The sequence below is a fragment of the Megascapheus bottae genome, chromosome 2 (assembly GCF_031878675.1).
Source record: "Megascapheus bottae isolate mThoBot1 chromosome 2, mThoBot2.hap1, whole genome shotgun sequence".
Lineage (NCBI taxonomy): Eukaryota > Metazoa > Chordata > Mammalia > Rodentia > Geomyidae > Megascapheus > Megascapheus bottae.
The window spans coordinates 85,564,918-85,581,305 of NC_143510.1; the positions used below are offsets into that span (position 1 = coordinate 85,564,918).

At 42.9% G+C, this 16,388-nt stretch overlaps 1 protein-coding gene across 4 annotated transcripts in view; it reads left to right on the forward strand.

Moving 5' to 3' along the window:
• The first annotated feature begins 11,004 nt into the window (after nucleotides 1–11,004).
• Nucleotides 11,005–16,388, forward strand: part of Ric8b (RIC8 guanine nucleotide exchange factor B) — a 104,961-nt gene continuing 99,577 nt past the window's right edge. For 2 of the 4 annotated variants that reach the window (XR_016534620.1, XR_016534621.1), the window contains exon 1: nucleotides 11,005–11,593. Coding sequence is in view for 2 of the 4 variants with exons in the window: in XM_090328568.1 (XP_090184694.1) it covers nucleotides 11,510–11,593 (84 nt within the window). In the remaining 2 variants the exon portion in view is untranslated. The remainder of the gene's footprint in view (nucleotides 11,594–16,388) is intronic. The other 2 variants (XM_090328568.1, XM_090328569.1) reach the window with 2 other exon arrangements.

Consider the following 16,388-nt stretch of genomic DNA (forward strand, 5'->3'; position numbering starts at 1 on the left):
CAGCAGAACAAAACAAAGTTGATCTTGAATAACTGTGCTTACCCTTTCCTGCATAGTGATCATTAAAATTTGGATAGGCCACACTTCCTGCCCATGACCAAATGATTAAGTAGCATACCTACCTATAGCCTGGTGAAGGTTTGTAGGGGACTTAATCTTGTCCATACTGGAATTATTCCTAAATTTGCATGATGGTTAATGTCAGCCAACCTCAGGTGCCTCTCAGCTCCTTCAGAGACAGTTAACTTTTGAATACCAGCACCATGAAGAGTTCCCTTAATACTTAGTTTATTATACTTGGATGATCACAAAATGCTGGTATAGTTCTAGAACTGAATAGTAACCTTACCAGAGACTTAGTATTAAATTCCTTTCTAGCATTGCATTTTGCTTCTGTGGCTAAAAGGAGTGGGATACAGAAAAATAACTGTGTTTTGTCCAAATGTTAAGGACCAAGGATCTAAACAGCTAGGGACCAGTGACTCATGCCAGTAATCCTAGCTATTCAGGAAGCTGAAATCTGGTGGACAAATTCTAGGCCAAAAGTTGGATAGACTCCATCTCTAACAAAAAGTAACACTGAAGACATGGCTCAAGTATTAAAGCATCAGCCTTGCAAGTATTAGTCCCTGAGTTCAAACCTTCTACCAAAAGTTTTTAAAAAAAAAAAAAAAAGAAAATAATCTTGGCTGGGAGTTTGGCCCAGTGGTAGAGTGCTTGCCTAGCATGCGTGAAGACCCATTGATTCCTTGGTACCACATATCTAGAAAAAAAAAGCCCGAAGTGGTACTGTGACTCAAGTGATAGAGCTCTAGTCTTGAGAAAGCCCAAGGAAAAATGCAGAGCCATTGATTTCCAGAAATGGCAGTAGGGATTGTATTAACTTAAAGGCATATGGCTTTGACAACTTAATTTGCATTTTTAAACATTTTTTTAAAGCCAAGCTCTTACTTGCTCTTATATAACATAATAATAGCTGAAAAGTATTTTAAGATGATGCACAGCATCCCTTCAAGTATATTTAGCTATATTGTGCTACAAAAATAAGCTTTGGATTTCTCTTAATGGTGAACCTTTTGTCCATGAACAATTAGTTGGTTTTATATGACCAAAGCAAGGGAGAGAAAGAAATTTCAGATTTGGTCACTATATAAAAGAGGATATCTGGGGCCGGGAGTTTGGCCTAGTGGTTAAAGTGCTTGCCTAGCATGCATGAAGACCCGGGTTCGATTCCTTTGTACCACATACATAGAAAAAAAGCCGGAAGTGGTGCTGAGGCTCAAGTGGTAGAGCTCTAGCCTTGAGAAAGTCCAAGGACATTGCTCAGGCCTTGAGCTCAAGCCCGGGACTGGCAAAAAAAAAAAAAAAAAAGAGGATACCTCAATCTCAAAACTAATGTTCTACAAATAAAAGGGTGTAGTAAGTCTGACTTCTGTCTTACTAACTACAAAAAAAAAAATGAATCACCCAATTCTCTAGCCAGGTGGCAAGAACACAATAAACAGCACCCACTAACAAGTGACAGTCACAAACTCATTAAGTACACAACTCATTAGACAAGCAACAGTCACAATTAAAAAGCGTGTGAGGATAAGAAAATAGAGAGGTAGCTCCAGGAACTTTAGATGGAGAGAATTACATGTATGCTGCATCCTCACAGCACAACGAAGAATAGAGAATCACGAGCATGGCAGAAAATAAGGCAACTTGAAGGCAGGTGTAGCCAAGAATCCTCTCCACAGTGCAGGGTGCCTATCTCTCAGGAGCTGACAGAACAATCTGTGTATCATCCGATGCTTTTATAACCTTCAAAACTGGGAAGGATTTGATGAGGCAAAGGCAGCGGCTGCTGTGAGCACATGATTCCAAGACATCCTTTTCTCTCTGATGGTTCCTGGGCAGTCACCAGAATGGGAATGGGCAAGGTCGGTAGCTGGGAGTAGAGCCAGTCACTTGTCAGAAGAAGAACACAGGGGTTTTGGCAATAAAGGAATACTCCTCTCCTAGGACTTCTTCTGAAAGGAATCTGCCAGCTTGAAACTGGCTGAAGTTATGAACAGCAGCCAGGGTAGCTCGCCCACGTTGCAGGCCTTTAGTGTCCTCAGTATCCATCCTGCTGTGTCTTTTGTCAGGCCTCTAGTATAACTCAGATCTGGATAGAAAGGGAGTTTGTGGCTCCTAGAAAACTGCAACCCAGCTCTAGATCAATGAAAATGGTTGGCATCGAGTATACCCAACCTAAAGGGACCAGAGCCTGAAATCTCGAGAAAACAAAGGCCTCACCATCATGTAACCTTGGATGAGTTACTTCCCCACTCTGGACCTCCCACTGAAACTGTCATGTTACAGGATACTGACACCCCAAATCACAGTCTGTGTGCTGATGGGCCAGTGCTGGCAGATCTGGGTGAGAAGGGATGATGACAGGAATAGGCTGAATTGCCAGAGGGGCAATGACTGTGGGAGGTGATCACAGGGAGAAAGTCCTGGCTCCCCGAGCTGGTGCCAGTATGCAGACTGAGGTTCATTCCTGTGAACTCAGCCAGTACATCTGAGCATCACACAAAAGCCCCATTGCCCTCTTGCTTCTCCCTTCAGAATTATCCTTGGTAACCTTAAAGTCCTTAAATGTCCTTAAAAACCAGAGAACCAAGAAGGCTCTCTGGGATATTATCTCCATGATATATCTGTTCCAACTTCTTGAGCTGCTCAGATGTGCAAGATTTGAAAAATATTAAACCCTGGGAAGGGAGCAAGTAGGAAGATAGGCTGTTGATTAAGTGGAAGGGTCACAGGGAGGGTTTGCCATGGATTTTCTGGAACTATAAGGAAAAGATATCTGAAGTTTAGTAAAAGTGGAGGGCTCAAAGTTCTAGGCTAGAGCCTCAATTATGGAAATCACTATCTGAAGCTTAAAAAAAGATAAATTTATTGGCTTTAAAGAGATGTAGAAGTAAATTTAGGTTCCACCAAAGATATATTGTAGGAGAGCCATTCTTGCTCTAAGTAGGATGGAACTTCAGAGTGGATAATTGAGCTGGTCACCAGTGGCTCAGTCCTATAATCCTAGCATCCTAGCTACTCAGGAGGCTACGGTCTGAGGATTGAAGTTCAAAGTCAGCCCAGGCACAAAAAGTCTATGAGACTTACCTCCAATTAACTACCAAAAAGCTGGCAGTGGAGGTGTGGGGGGAAGCTAAGAAATAGCACCCAGGCCCTAAGTTCAAGTCCCAATATCAGTACATAAACACATTAAAAAGTAAATAATTGATGGCCATGTGATCTAGGCATTTGGAGGTTTTTTTGGTGTTTTTTTCTTCTTTTCCTTCAGGCTCCCTAGAGGATTGTAAGTCAAGGTGGAGAAACACCTCTTCTCTAAGCCTATACCCCCATGTTTCGTTTTACTAACAGTGCCCTGCCCAGCATGTCCAGAGTGAAGAGCAGAGCCCTGCACAAGATGGAGCACACTGTGTGTCTACGCTGTGTTTTCTTAGCTGATGAATCCTTCTCTAATTATGCTCTTCTGTTGGCCCTCCAGTCACACTATTTCCCTGCCACTTTGCCGCCTGCCCTTTTAACCTGGAACTTCTCTGCTCATTCTTTGGCAGCCTTCCAAGCTCAGCCAGCTTGGACACAGTTCCTTGGGCCTTCCTCTTCTTCCAAGGAGGTCAGAACCTTTTGTGCTTTCTCAGCCTCTTCCCTGAAGCTCTTCCCCCATTCCTCCTCCAGCACCTCAGCTCACCCTCCTCCACCCCATCCAGATCTCTCACCCCCATGTTTTGCTGCTACTGGTGTAGGTGAGGCGGAAGACGTGGGCTGTAGAGTTGAAGAAAGAGCTGTTGCTAGGAACGGAGTGTGGGTGATGAGAGATGGTGGGTGGGAGAAATAGGACTCCCCAGTTTTACACCTCCTTTTTCTTATCATAAATGCCTCAAGAGCTAAAACCAGTTAAGATCTATTATGAAAAAGCATGAGGTCTGGCCATGCCAGCGGGGGGGTGGGGATGCAAATTAGCTTCAGAAATAAATATATAGAGCTGATTTTTTGGTATTTACAACAGTTGCCTAATACCAAACTGAAGCCTGAAGTTTCTAAAAGAGTGAATGCTCAAAGAAATGCCAAACTGTACCTAGTCTAGGAGGTAGGATATCCAAAAACATCCCAATTCATGCTATACCTCTTCAGAGATAGTGAAGGCCAAAATGGTTTCTTCAGAATGGCTTTTGGACTGTAGTTAAGAAAAAAGCTAATCTCTAAAAGGAGGAGCCTGTAGACACCTGATGCTGAGAGGTTGTGGTACCCTCTATCTACCCTCATGCATGGAACAGGCCCAGCTCCTAGAAGTTAAGAATGTAGCAGGCATGGTAATTACCATCCTCATTGCCTGCCAGGTCAGTGGTATAGTCACCTGGGTTCAATTAAGAGCCCTGCTCAAGGTCACCCTCATCTGAAAATGACATCCAGTTTGTTCACACTCTTTCTACTGTAGCAATTGTCTTCTTCCTCTTTCCTACTTCTGTTCCCACAGCACCCCGCCCCAGCGCTCATTCCCCTCTCCTAAGCTGCTTTGCAGTTTTTAAATCAACCTTGACCATGCAAATAGAACCTACTGGGACCCAAGAGACTTTCAGGAGTTCTCAAAAAAGGTTGTGCACATTAAACCAAAACACTTTTTTTTTCTGTGCTAGGCATCAGATCTTCACCCAAAATGGCATTCCACTGGCTGTAAATGAATGGCAGATTTAGCTTTCTCTCTATCATTTCCCAAGCTGTCTACAACCAATACATTATCAAGGGCCCAGATTCAATTATTCTCTAGACAAACAGGAACAAAGAAAATCAATAATATTAAAAAAAAAAAAGCAACAAGTCACAGAAGGATTTTTATTACCAGGTTTGGGGAAAAAAAAAAAAAGCCCTGCAGGAGAGGCGTAATAAGCCATTCACTAGAATGAAGTCATTGGGGTATGGGGAGGGGGGGAAAGGGGGGACGGTCTGGCTACCTCTTGCTGTTAAGGTCACTACCCTTTGACAGAAGTGGCCTCTGACCTCAACAGCCCTACAATTCTGTTTTGACTCACCCTGAAACCCATGAAATTCAGATGTAGGCCCTGCCCAAAAGTTGAGATAAAGCTGAGTAATATGGGAAAAGCTCCTGGTATGTGCCCCCAGCTCAAAGAAGCTGGCAGTTCTTTGGCAGTGGATGCAATTTATTCTGTCCTCCTCCTTTCAGAGAAATGCTAATCCTTCATCGGCAACTCAAGGGGGAAGACTGAAATGTGTTGATGATGAATGACAATAATCCTTTGTCCACTGCCACCTCCTCCTAGGGTTGAACCTTAAGAGTTTAATCAAATGGTGATAAGTAAATTAATGCTTTACTGCAAAAAAAGAGGTAGTGGGAAGAAGGGTGGTGAGATTGTATTTCTTCTGCTGTGGTTTTCAATAAAGTTAATTGCAAAAGGATGGAGATGGGGAGGAAATATTGAAGGTAGGTTTTTAGCGAGTGTGCTCACATACACATAATCAAGATCTCAAGACTATATTTCAGCACATCAGTGTTAAAGATGTTACCTTTAAGGGCCTAACAAAGGAGAGAGCTGGAATTACTTTGGTTAATAACAAAAAACAAAACAACAAAAACCCTGGCAACCACAGCAACAAAAATATTCGTGCATTTGCATGTCAACAAGAATAATACAGCCTTTACTTTGAATTTTCACAACATCCTGTGAGAGATGTTGAATTTTCCATTCTAGTACAGGCAATGTTTGGATGACAACCATGAGAGGCCACAATGACATCCGTTTTTTTTAATTCTTTGTAACATTCTGCAAAGTAGGTGTAATTATGTTCATTTTACAGTTGAGAAAAATCCACTCAGAGAAGGCAAGTGACTTATCCCTGAACATTCAGACAAGTTAAAGTTAGCTTTCAGTTAAATGGCTTTTCAGTTTTCATATTCGAGTATTTGATCAGCTTCTGAAACACAGTTTTGGGAATAAAGACTAGGGTTTCCAATTTCTAGGTTTTTCTTTTCACATTCCTAAACTTCCACTGGAGTCTGGGATATCCTAAGAGGTGTCTGGATAAAATTCCAAGTCAGCAAATAGGGCTGTCCCACATTCCAGTTCTTGGATAAATAAAAACTCTTAAAGGGCAGAGCCCATCTCTTGGGCTTAATTTCAGAGCCCCACCGTGCATAATCACTATTCACAACTATAGTTCTATTTGGTAAGCACTAGCAGCATGGGCTCAATTAGAACGCTAAAAATATTATTGTGGAACCTCATAGAGGTGCTAAAAAGGCTAGGACAAAAAATCATAGTTTTAACTGTTAAACCACCAAGTTCAACTCTGATTTTACAAATGAGACCCAGAGATAAGTTATATAAGGAGCTGAAGACAGCTAACATTAAGGCTCCCTTCCTGTTTTCTAGTTCTATTTAGTTTTCTGCGATTCATTGTTGTACAGCAATATTTTCAAGAAGGTAATGTAAGCTGAAGGTATATTGGCTGAATATAAAGCCATTAGTGATTAGAAAACATCAGACTTAAGTTTATTTCATTCTGTTGACCAAATTGCCCTCTAAAACAATCTCTATTACTGCCTTTCAAATGTATGGTTGGTGTAATTTTTTAATAAATGTCTTGTTAATTTTGGCATCCATATCTTTTCTTATAGCATTCCTCATGTCTGGTAGTTCCCCCAAGATCTCCCCACCATTCCCTTATCTCTTCCAAGGAGGAGTTACTAATTCTTTTTTTTCCCCAGTAATATTTCATCTTACTTTTGTTTTATAGTAGCTATGTCCAATATTCTATCATTGAGAATAAATTATTTATTGCCTACTTCCATGCAAAGGACAGGATCAATGATTACTACTGGTTTTTGGCATTGGTCACTTTTCAAGATGCTTAACACAGTGCTGTGTTCTAAGGAGTATAAAATATTTGGAACAAACTATGTTAATTAGCTGTGCTATGAAAGAAGGACAAAGATAACTTCCATTTTATCAGGTTTACTCTGAGAAACCTGTTACATGTTTGCTAATGTACTAAGAAGCCAGTTCAGTGGTTGATTCCTTGTCAGAATATTAGTTCAGTGGTTCTAAATCTTGGCTGCTTGTTCAAATCATCTGGAAAGCTTTTTTTCTTTTTGCCAGTCCTGGGCTTGAGCTCAAGGCCTGAGCACTGTCCTTGGACTTTTCTCAAGGCTAGAGCTCTACCACTTGAGCCTCAGCACCACTTCCAGCTTTTTTCTATGTATGTGGTACCAAGGAATTGAACCCGGGTCTTCGTGCATGCTAGGCAAGCACTCTACGACTAGGCCAAACTCCCAGCCCTGGAAAGCTTTTTAACTTACCTATTCACAAATTAACTGAATTGAAAAAATGTCTTCCCAAGAAATTATGTGATTATATTACTGATAGTTGATTTACACATAGTGATTTACACAATCTCTCTCTTCAGACATTTTTCCACAGAATACAAATATTTAAGTGTAGGTACTTTTAGAATCAGAAAATTTTACAACTAAAAACTAAAATATCTGGATTGACTCCTCTGTTATAGCTGTGGATACTGGTTTAAGAGAGGCTGAGTGAATGGCTTTTATGCAGTGAGATATGTCAAGGGTCAGGTCATATATTGAATTAATGGAATTCCCTGATCTCTAATTCTGGAGCTGCAATCACTAGAGTGGGCTAGTTAGCTGCTAAATTTCTGCTTCTAAGGAAAATGTACAAGAACTATTGCATGTAGGAGAGTTGGAGCATTGAGCACTCCTTCAATTTTGTACATTCCAACTAGCCCATTGTCATAATAAGAGGAAATGCCACAGCAGGTTATATCAAAGTCCAAAATAAATGATTAGTATCTATCTGCAGGCTTTTTCATTGGCCCTAACCTGAAAGTCTATATTTTGTTATCAGAGCCCGAAGTACTTCAAGCTCTTAACTACACCACTTATTAGGTGACTTATTTGCTTATGAGCAAGCTGACATCTTGAACTTCCCTTTTCCTCATATTAAAAAAAAAAGTACCTGTTCTACAGATCTTACATTGTGCAGTTAAGTTTAATCAGATAATCTGCGCGCGCGCGCGTGTGTGCATGTAAAAGCACATATGAATGCTGATCCTGGGGCTTGAACTCAGGGCCTGGCACTCTCCTTGAGCTTCTGTGCTCATGGCTAGCACTATACCACTTGAGCCACAGCTCTACTTCTAGCTTTCTGGTGGTTGTTAGTGTCTCATTGACTATCCTGCCTAAACTGACTTTGAACTATGATCCTCAGATGACAGCCTCCTGAGTAGCTAGGATTATAGGCATGAGGCACTGGCGCCTGGCATATTGAAACCTTTTGAGAATATACGTGTGTGTGTGTACTATCAGAGTAATGAGTTATGACTAGGTATTTGCTTTTATCACTCAAGCTCTAAATCTTAATTCCTTGGTGACATAGTAACTATAACCAACAGGAACTGGACTGACTGCTGTCTAGAGTCTCTAGTCACTGAAAATATCACATAACTAATATTTAGGAAGACAAAGCAATGTAGTGGCTAGTCTAGGCTCTAGTCTCAGAGCCTGTATTTAACTATTGATTTTGGACAAATCAATTTTTCTGGGATCAGAGTCTGATCAGTGGTCAAAGAATGACTTGAGTTGGAGTCAAAGATACTTTGATTTACAAAATTGGGATGTTACCACTCAATTAAAATGATTAAAGTAGGGGCCAGGAGTTTGTCCTAGTGGTAGAGTGCTTGCCTAGCATGCACAAAGACCCGGGTTCAATTCCTCGGTACCACATAGAAAAAGATACATAGAAAAAGGCCAGAAATGGTGCTGAGGCTCAAATGGTAGAGCTCTAGCCTTGACAAAGTCCAAGGACAGTGCTCAGGCCCTGAGCTAAAGCCCAGGACTGGCAAAAAAAAATGATTAAAGTCAACTTCCCAGGACAGTTGCATATTTTTTCAATCTCTTCTTAAAAATACACATTTGGAGCTTAAAAAACATAGCCTATTTTTGGCAAACCAGTATTTCCAAGACATAAGAGCTTCTTTAAAAGAAATACCTCTACTGTGACTTTGCTTTATATATTTTATACTTTCCAGGAGACCTTTGTTCAAAATAAAAATATGGTTACCTCCAAACACAGTTAATACAGTTCTGGATACAAAGGAGGCATCCAAACACTGTTAACAGCTCTGTTTAAGAGTTAGTGGTGCTTAAATCACCTGTTTCCCATCTACAACGTGGAATGACACCTTGACTAGCCACCTATTGAAATCAAGTACACTAGAATATTTTGTAAACTGTTAAAAAATGGAAGGTATCTTAGGCTTGTAACATACTTTCATGATCTTTCTAAGAAGTGTGCTTTTTTTGAGAGATTAAGTTTGTTCTTTGTCTCTTATTGATGCAGAACCTACCCTGTGATAGGATGCATCTGAAATGTACCTCAAAGGCCCATGTGTTCGAGATTTGGTCCCTACCTCAAGTGCTACGAAGTGGCAGAACCTGTAAGAGGTGAAATATAGTCAAATGAAGACAGGTTATTAGGGTGGGCACTAGAAGAGGATATTAGGACCCTATCCTGGCCTCTTCACCAGGAAGCTTCTTAGCTTCCAGAAGGTGAGCAGTTTTCTGCATCACAGACTCTCAGCCACAAAGTACTGTTTTGCTCTAGGCTCAAAGGTAATGGGGCTATGCACCCACCTCAACAAAATATGCTCTATTACTCTTTGCTGTCTGAAACTTATAATACACAGGGGGTCGGGGGAACCCATCAGGATCATTTCCGAATTCCCAATGTGTAGCACAATATAGAAAAAGAAACCCTCTATTATTAGATTTTGCATCTTTTAGTTTCTTTTCAGACAGCTGAAAAGGGAGAGGCCAGCAGGAGAGATATCAAAGATGATTGCTGGGGGAAAAAAATTAAAACTCAGCTGGTACTTAGGGAATTCATCCATTTGCAGAGAAAAGGGGACAGCAGGAAGAGAAGAGACTCCAAGTTCAAATTCAGTTCCCCAAATGTGCAATTTTGCTTACCCTAAGATTACTCCATCTTAAAATGAGAATAGCAGGATGGTTCATGAGGTTCTCAGTGGAATAGGCTGTGAAGGTTTGGACTTTGAGGGCCCAATTACATTGTGTTGCCTCAGAGAGCCCACGTTTTCAAATAATTGTTGAATTATTTGTGAAAAAAAAAAGTGCAAACCCAGTGAAGGAATGTAATAAGAGTGGTATGGTGTTCACATCTGGACAACCTTCTTAGGCACCACCACCACCAATAATAATATTAGTGTTGTGGCATTTATGGGGGATTAGGGAGCAGCAGCCATCCTTTGGGGGAAAAGATCTGGGTTCAGATCTCGCCTTCCATTTACTGATCACCAGACTTCCTTGACTCGTCCCGGATCGTTTTGGTTACACACACACGAGTTGTGGAAAAAGAGTGAACGGGTGGTGTGGAAGTCTCCTCACAGGTGTGGGGCTCCCACAGCAGCACAAGCCGTATGGCAAGATGGTTAAGGCACAAGGTCTCCCATGCTGTCCTCTGATGCAGGCAATGGCTCAGCTCCCCGCAGTGCCGGGCGCCGAACGCCAACCACCGCCCCCAAGGGAGGGAGGCAAGCATTCCAGAGCAAAACCGCTAAGTGCCAACAGAGGGGATTCAATGGGTCCTTCACAGCTCCCAACCAAGAGGCGGCAGTTTCCCCGCGACGGTCAGCCACGTCTGGAGCTCGACATTCAGCTGCGAAAGAAGCAACAACACACAACAACAAAAACCCCCAGCAAAACCTCAGACGCCACCGCAAGTCAGACCCTCCCTCCCCCTAACGGTCTGCCAGCCTTCTCTGGATTCCCCATTTCCGGCTCCTCACTGGACTACAGTTCCCAGCATGCCCTTGGCGGGAAGTCTCTCCCCCCCCACTCTCGTCTGGGTGACTACCAATCCCGGCATGCCACTCGGCTCGCCAGTAAATTGGATGGAAGAGTTGGGCAGGCCCTGTTGCATGCTGGGAATAGTAGTCCGTAGCCGCTGGCTCACAGATGGGCGGGGAAGGGCAAGGTTGCTCTTGTCCTCTGAGAATGATTCATAGAGGAGGGTCAGGAGAGAACAGTTCAGCTTGTGGAAGCTCGCTGCAAAGACGAGAGTCTTCTCCGAGGCTGCGACACCGAGAACCAGCTGGGTCCTGGGCCTGACCCCCCCCCCCCGCTTCAGGCCGTTCACCCTAGGCCTCCGCCTAGTCCTAGGCCTGGTCAGGGACGGCCGCGAGGCAGCGGTTGCTGGGGGAGCGGTGACGTCGCGGGGTGAAAGTTGAGGGGCGGTGACGTCGGGCCTGCCCGGGCGGAGGCTGGCGGGCTGGAGACTGGAGGGAGGGAGGGAAGGAGGGAAGGAAGGAAGCTGGGAAGGAGCGAGCGGGGGCGCGAGGCGTTTACCTGGAGGCAGCGGCTTGGGCGCGCGAGGCGGCCGCGGCTTCCCCCGCACCTGCGGCCATGGATGAGGAGCGCGCCCTCTACATCGTCCGGGCCGGCGAGGCGGGGGCTATCGAGCGGGTCCTGAGGGATTACAGCGACAAGGTAAAGAGCCCTGCCCCCCCCCCCGGCGAGCCCTGTCGCACCCCCAGGCCGCCCTAGGGGCTTGCACGTCGCATCGCTGACCATCCCCTCCCCCTCATTCCGGGGATGCGCATTGCTTCTCCCCCCACCCCGAAAAAAAAAAAAAAAACAACGTTTCCGGCTTGGGCATGCGTATTTGTGCCCCCAGCCCGTTCCCACCCGTGCATCCTGTATCCCCTCTTTGCCCCAGCCTCCCCCGCTCCCCACGCTTAGAGCCTCAGGACTTCTTGGCCCAGCGACCGACCTGCCCCAACTCTCCCCTTCCCGAGTCACACCCCCAGGATCCGGAGACGAGAGCGTCTGTGCCCTGTGCCCATCTCCCGGATGCATACATGCATGCGAGGCTTCCTCACCTGTATTGCATGGGTGGGGGGCGGAGCGGGGGGGGGAGTGATTCTACGCGAACAAACAACGACAACAAGGAAAAATCCCTCAAAAACCACGGCCCTTCAACATGCCTGAAACCCATCAGCAACCATGGCAGCGCTTTCCGCACCCACACCACTGTAGTTTTCAAGGCGTTGACGTCTCCACATGTGGTCGCCTTTGATCCTCAAAGAGTATATGTACAGGGTAGATGGTATCATCCTTCCCATTTTATAGATGAGGAAACCGAGGTGCAAAGAGCTGAAATCACGCCCAAGGTCATGACATAGTATGTTTGTAAGTGGGTGGAGAATCTTAACTCCTAATGATACCTGTTATTTGTATCGCATTAACGGCTTTCCTATTCATTATCTCCTTTAATCTCGACAGCAGCCCTGTGAGGTATTATCTGTGTTTTGCAATTGAGACTCTAGATGGGTTAAGTAATTTGCCCAAGGTCATACTTGGGAGCCAGGATTCCAACTGAGGTCTTCCAACTCTCCATTCATTGTGTCACTTTTCCACTTTACAACTCTGCAGTGAAATGGTGTCTTGTTATAAATCCCAGTCACTTGTCTGAATCTCTCTCCAAGAACCGTTAGCTTGTCTTTACTGTTCCTTCCAGGAATTTTACATGTTCACTTAAAAATGTGGCATACCACACCTTTAGTTTGTTTAGAAGACTGCTTTATTGGAGTGACTGGGCTTCTCCCTTCTGTAAAAACACATCCAACACCAAGTCACACCCTGCACATAACATCTTTCTTTCTCTCGCCCCTTTCTGCTTGTTCTGGGTCCACCATGTCTATACAGTTAAATATGTTTTGTATGAGTCAGGTGCCAGTACACCATTATGTCCCTCATAGCAGAGATCCAAAAATAAGACACAGTCCTTATTTGTGACACACCTTTGTTCCCATTTAATCTTCCTGACAACACTGAATATTACCATTTTATAAATGGTAATATTTACAGTCATAATGTCCCATAGCCAATGAAAGACAGGACTAAAGTTTGAGTCTGAAGTCCAGCGCTCTTTCTGCTCTGCTTCTTTCTTTGGGAAGATGCATGGGTTGTATTCTGTTCACATCTTTGCTTCTTCACTTTCTGATGTGCTTTATTCTTGAGTATATGTACTTAATTTAGGAGAAACTCATTTAATGTGTAGGTGTGTGGTGTAGATCATGTTCTTTTAACTTGATTTATTACTGCTCTCCAGAAAAGATACGAAGCAGCTACCAACTTAACTTCCCAAAGAAGAATAATAGAGAATGTGTCCACTGTATCAAACTAGTGTTTATTTAGTACTTACTATGTGTCAGGTACCCAGTAATAAATAGGAACTTTCTTCTGTAGGAGAGGGAGGAGGAAAAACCTCCACCTGGATCTGAACACTTTCTTATATTTCTGGTTTTCCTCCATGGCTAAATTAGGCACACACACATACATTTACTTTCTCCAATTTTTCTCTTCATCTCCTTGATCTCCCTCCTTGATTCCTTGCCAGCTTTTGTCAGAACCTAAGTAATGGACATCTCCAGATCCCTCTTTTTCATATTAGGAATATTTTTAAAGTTGTGCCTAGTATGCATTGCTTAAGGTGATATCCTGCAGTGTTTTAGAAGAGTCCAGATAATTGCACTTTTTGGCCAAGCCAAGCCTAAGAATGTTTTGACTTTTTTTTTTTTGCCAGTCCTGGGCCTTGAACTCGGGGCCTGAGCACTGTCCTTGGGCTCTCTCAAGGCCAGAGCTCTACCACTGCAGCCACAGCAACATTTCTGGCTTTTTTCTATATATGTGGTACCAAGGAATAGAACCTGGGTCTTCGTGCCTGCTAGGCAAGCACTCTTACCACTAGGCCAAACTCCTGGCCCAGAATATTTTGACTTTATAGAAAGAGGGTCAGTTTGCAATTTGACTAGAAAGCTCCATGCTAATTCTGATTATAATAAGATTAGTATGATAGGTTTGATTATAGTATATATAATTATATATTTAGATAATGACTGAGCTTCATATTGCACTGAAGCTTTGCCCCTCGGAGACAGAGAGACTTGCAGGAAGATGTGTAGAAGGCAAATACTATATCAGCTGTGAGGCAGTGAGAATAGAGGAATGGAAATAAACTACTTGGATTTATTGTATATGGAATCTGACACCCTGAAAGTTGGATAGCATATGCTTATTTTATTTTATTCTCATTGAGGAGTACAAACAAAAGAGGAATGAATGCTGTAAAGAAATGATAATTCACTCTCTGTTTGGAAGAAGAAAGAAAGGAGGTTCATTATGTTACCTTATTATGTCTAATAAAGACAGTCCTTTTAAGTATTATAGAAAGAAGGTATATTTGGCATCAGGTAAACCTTAATTCTAATCCCAACTCTACCATTAATTAGATTCAAGATTATGGATAAGTTAGGCTTCTGAGTCTCAGTTACCTTATCTCTAAAACAAGGATAATACTATTATTCTCTTAATTTATTTTTAGGATTAAGTTAAATGAAGTACGGAAGCCAAAAGGCGAGCACAGTGTACCAAGGAGGTTGTCACTTAGTAAATTATTGGAATAATAGTCAAGGTAAAGCTGAGCACTGTTGGCTCATGCCTGAAATCCTAACTATTTGGGAGGCTGAGATCATAGTTCAAAGCCAGCCTGGGCAGAAAAGTCCATGAGACTCTTATCTCCAATTAACCACTCAAAAACTAGAAGTGGTGCTGTGGTGCAAAGTGATAGAGCACTAGCCTTGAGCTGAAATGCTCAGGGACAACACTGAGGCCTAGTTCAAGTCCCATGACACCCTCCCCTCCCCCCGCCCACCAATATATAGCCCTGGATCCAGACTGCCTAGATGCTGATCCTGTTTAGAATCTAATAGTCTAGAACAAGTTGCTTAACTTCGATGTGCCTAGTATTCTCATCTGCCAAATGAATAATAAATTATAGGGTTGTTTTTCAGAATAAAGTGAGTTATTGATGTCAGGCATTTAGAACAGTGTCTTATCACCAAGGAAGGTAGAAACCACAGATAGTACTGAGTTGACATCACACAGTAGGATGTTTCTACTCCATTCCCCCCCTTCCTTACTCCTTAACACCGCCCCCCCCTTCCTAACCCCTTAACCCACCTGCTGGTGGTTGTTGTTAGCATGGCACATCCTGTATGGTTTTCAGAACAAGAATTCTGCCTGACTCCAGAAAACAAATAATTTCTTCTGTGTTACAAAGGCTCCTATTTCCAAGTGTTCTTGCTTCATTCATTGATCCTTGTTATCTTGGGAAAGGGAAGATTTCTATGCCAGAAAGGACAGAATTGGTCTATTCATTTGCACATTGACTGGGACTCGGGAATTTTTTTTCCAGTCCTGGGGCTTGAACTCCGGACTTGGGCACTGTCCTAGGGCTTTCCTCGAGGCTAGCGCTCTGGGCTTGAACTCAGGGTCTGAGCACTGTCCTTGGACTTTCTTAAGGCTAGAACTCTACCACTTGAGCCTCAGCACCACTTCCAGCTTTTTCTATATATGTGGTACCAAGGAATCGAACCCGGGTCTTCGTGCATGCTAGGCAAGCACTTTAACCACTAGGCTAAACTCCCGGTCCATCTGAGAATTTTTTTTAAGAGTAGTTATTTATTCCTCCACATTCATAGGTTAACATTTATTAACTACCTGCTGTGCACTATGTATTTTCCCAAGAACTTTCATGTCATCACATATAATCCTCTCATATTAAGAGTTAAAAAGACAGATGAAAGTATTTTATTTTAAATAGGAAATTCAGGTTCAGAGAGACAAAGCGATTATATGTAACTTAAGTGCAAGGAAGTAACAGAGCTGCACTTCAGATTCTTTATTCAGGACTCATTATACCAACAAAAAACTGTGATCAAGCCGTCAGAAGTGCACAACATAATGATACCTGGAGTCCCAGTATTTTAGAAGAGAGTTGCTGGACATTGACTGAATCTGGGATCTAACGGCTAAGAGTACACTATGCCATTGAGCTACCTGTCACGCCTATCACGCCAGAATCACAGAATATTTTGAGTAGAAAGAATCTCAAAGACAATTGGGTCCAAACTTCTCTTTTGATAGGTATGGAAACTGCCTAGTGTTATCACTATGATGATGACTCAAGGGATGATTTGACAGGTATAGGAAACCACCTGGGCATATGGCTATCCCATTGTAAATTCCATCCAGATTCCACTGAGGGAATATGACAAGTTTATAGTTAAATTACTTAAGATGCTGTCAACTATGTTGATCTGCAGTAGTAACTCTCACAGAAGAGGAAAAATGCTACAATGGATAGTAGTGAGGTTTTTGTTTATATATTCTAAGGTCCTGATTGATAGATGCTTAATATTTGGGATAATTCTAGAAAGAT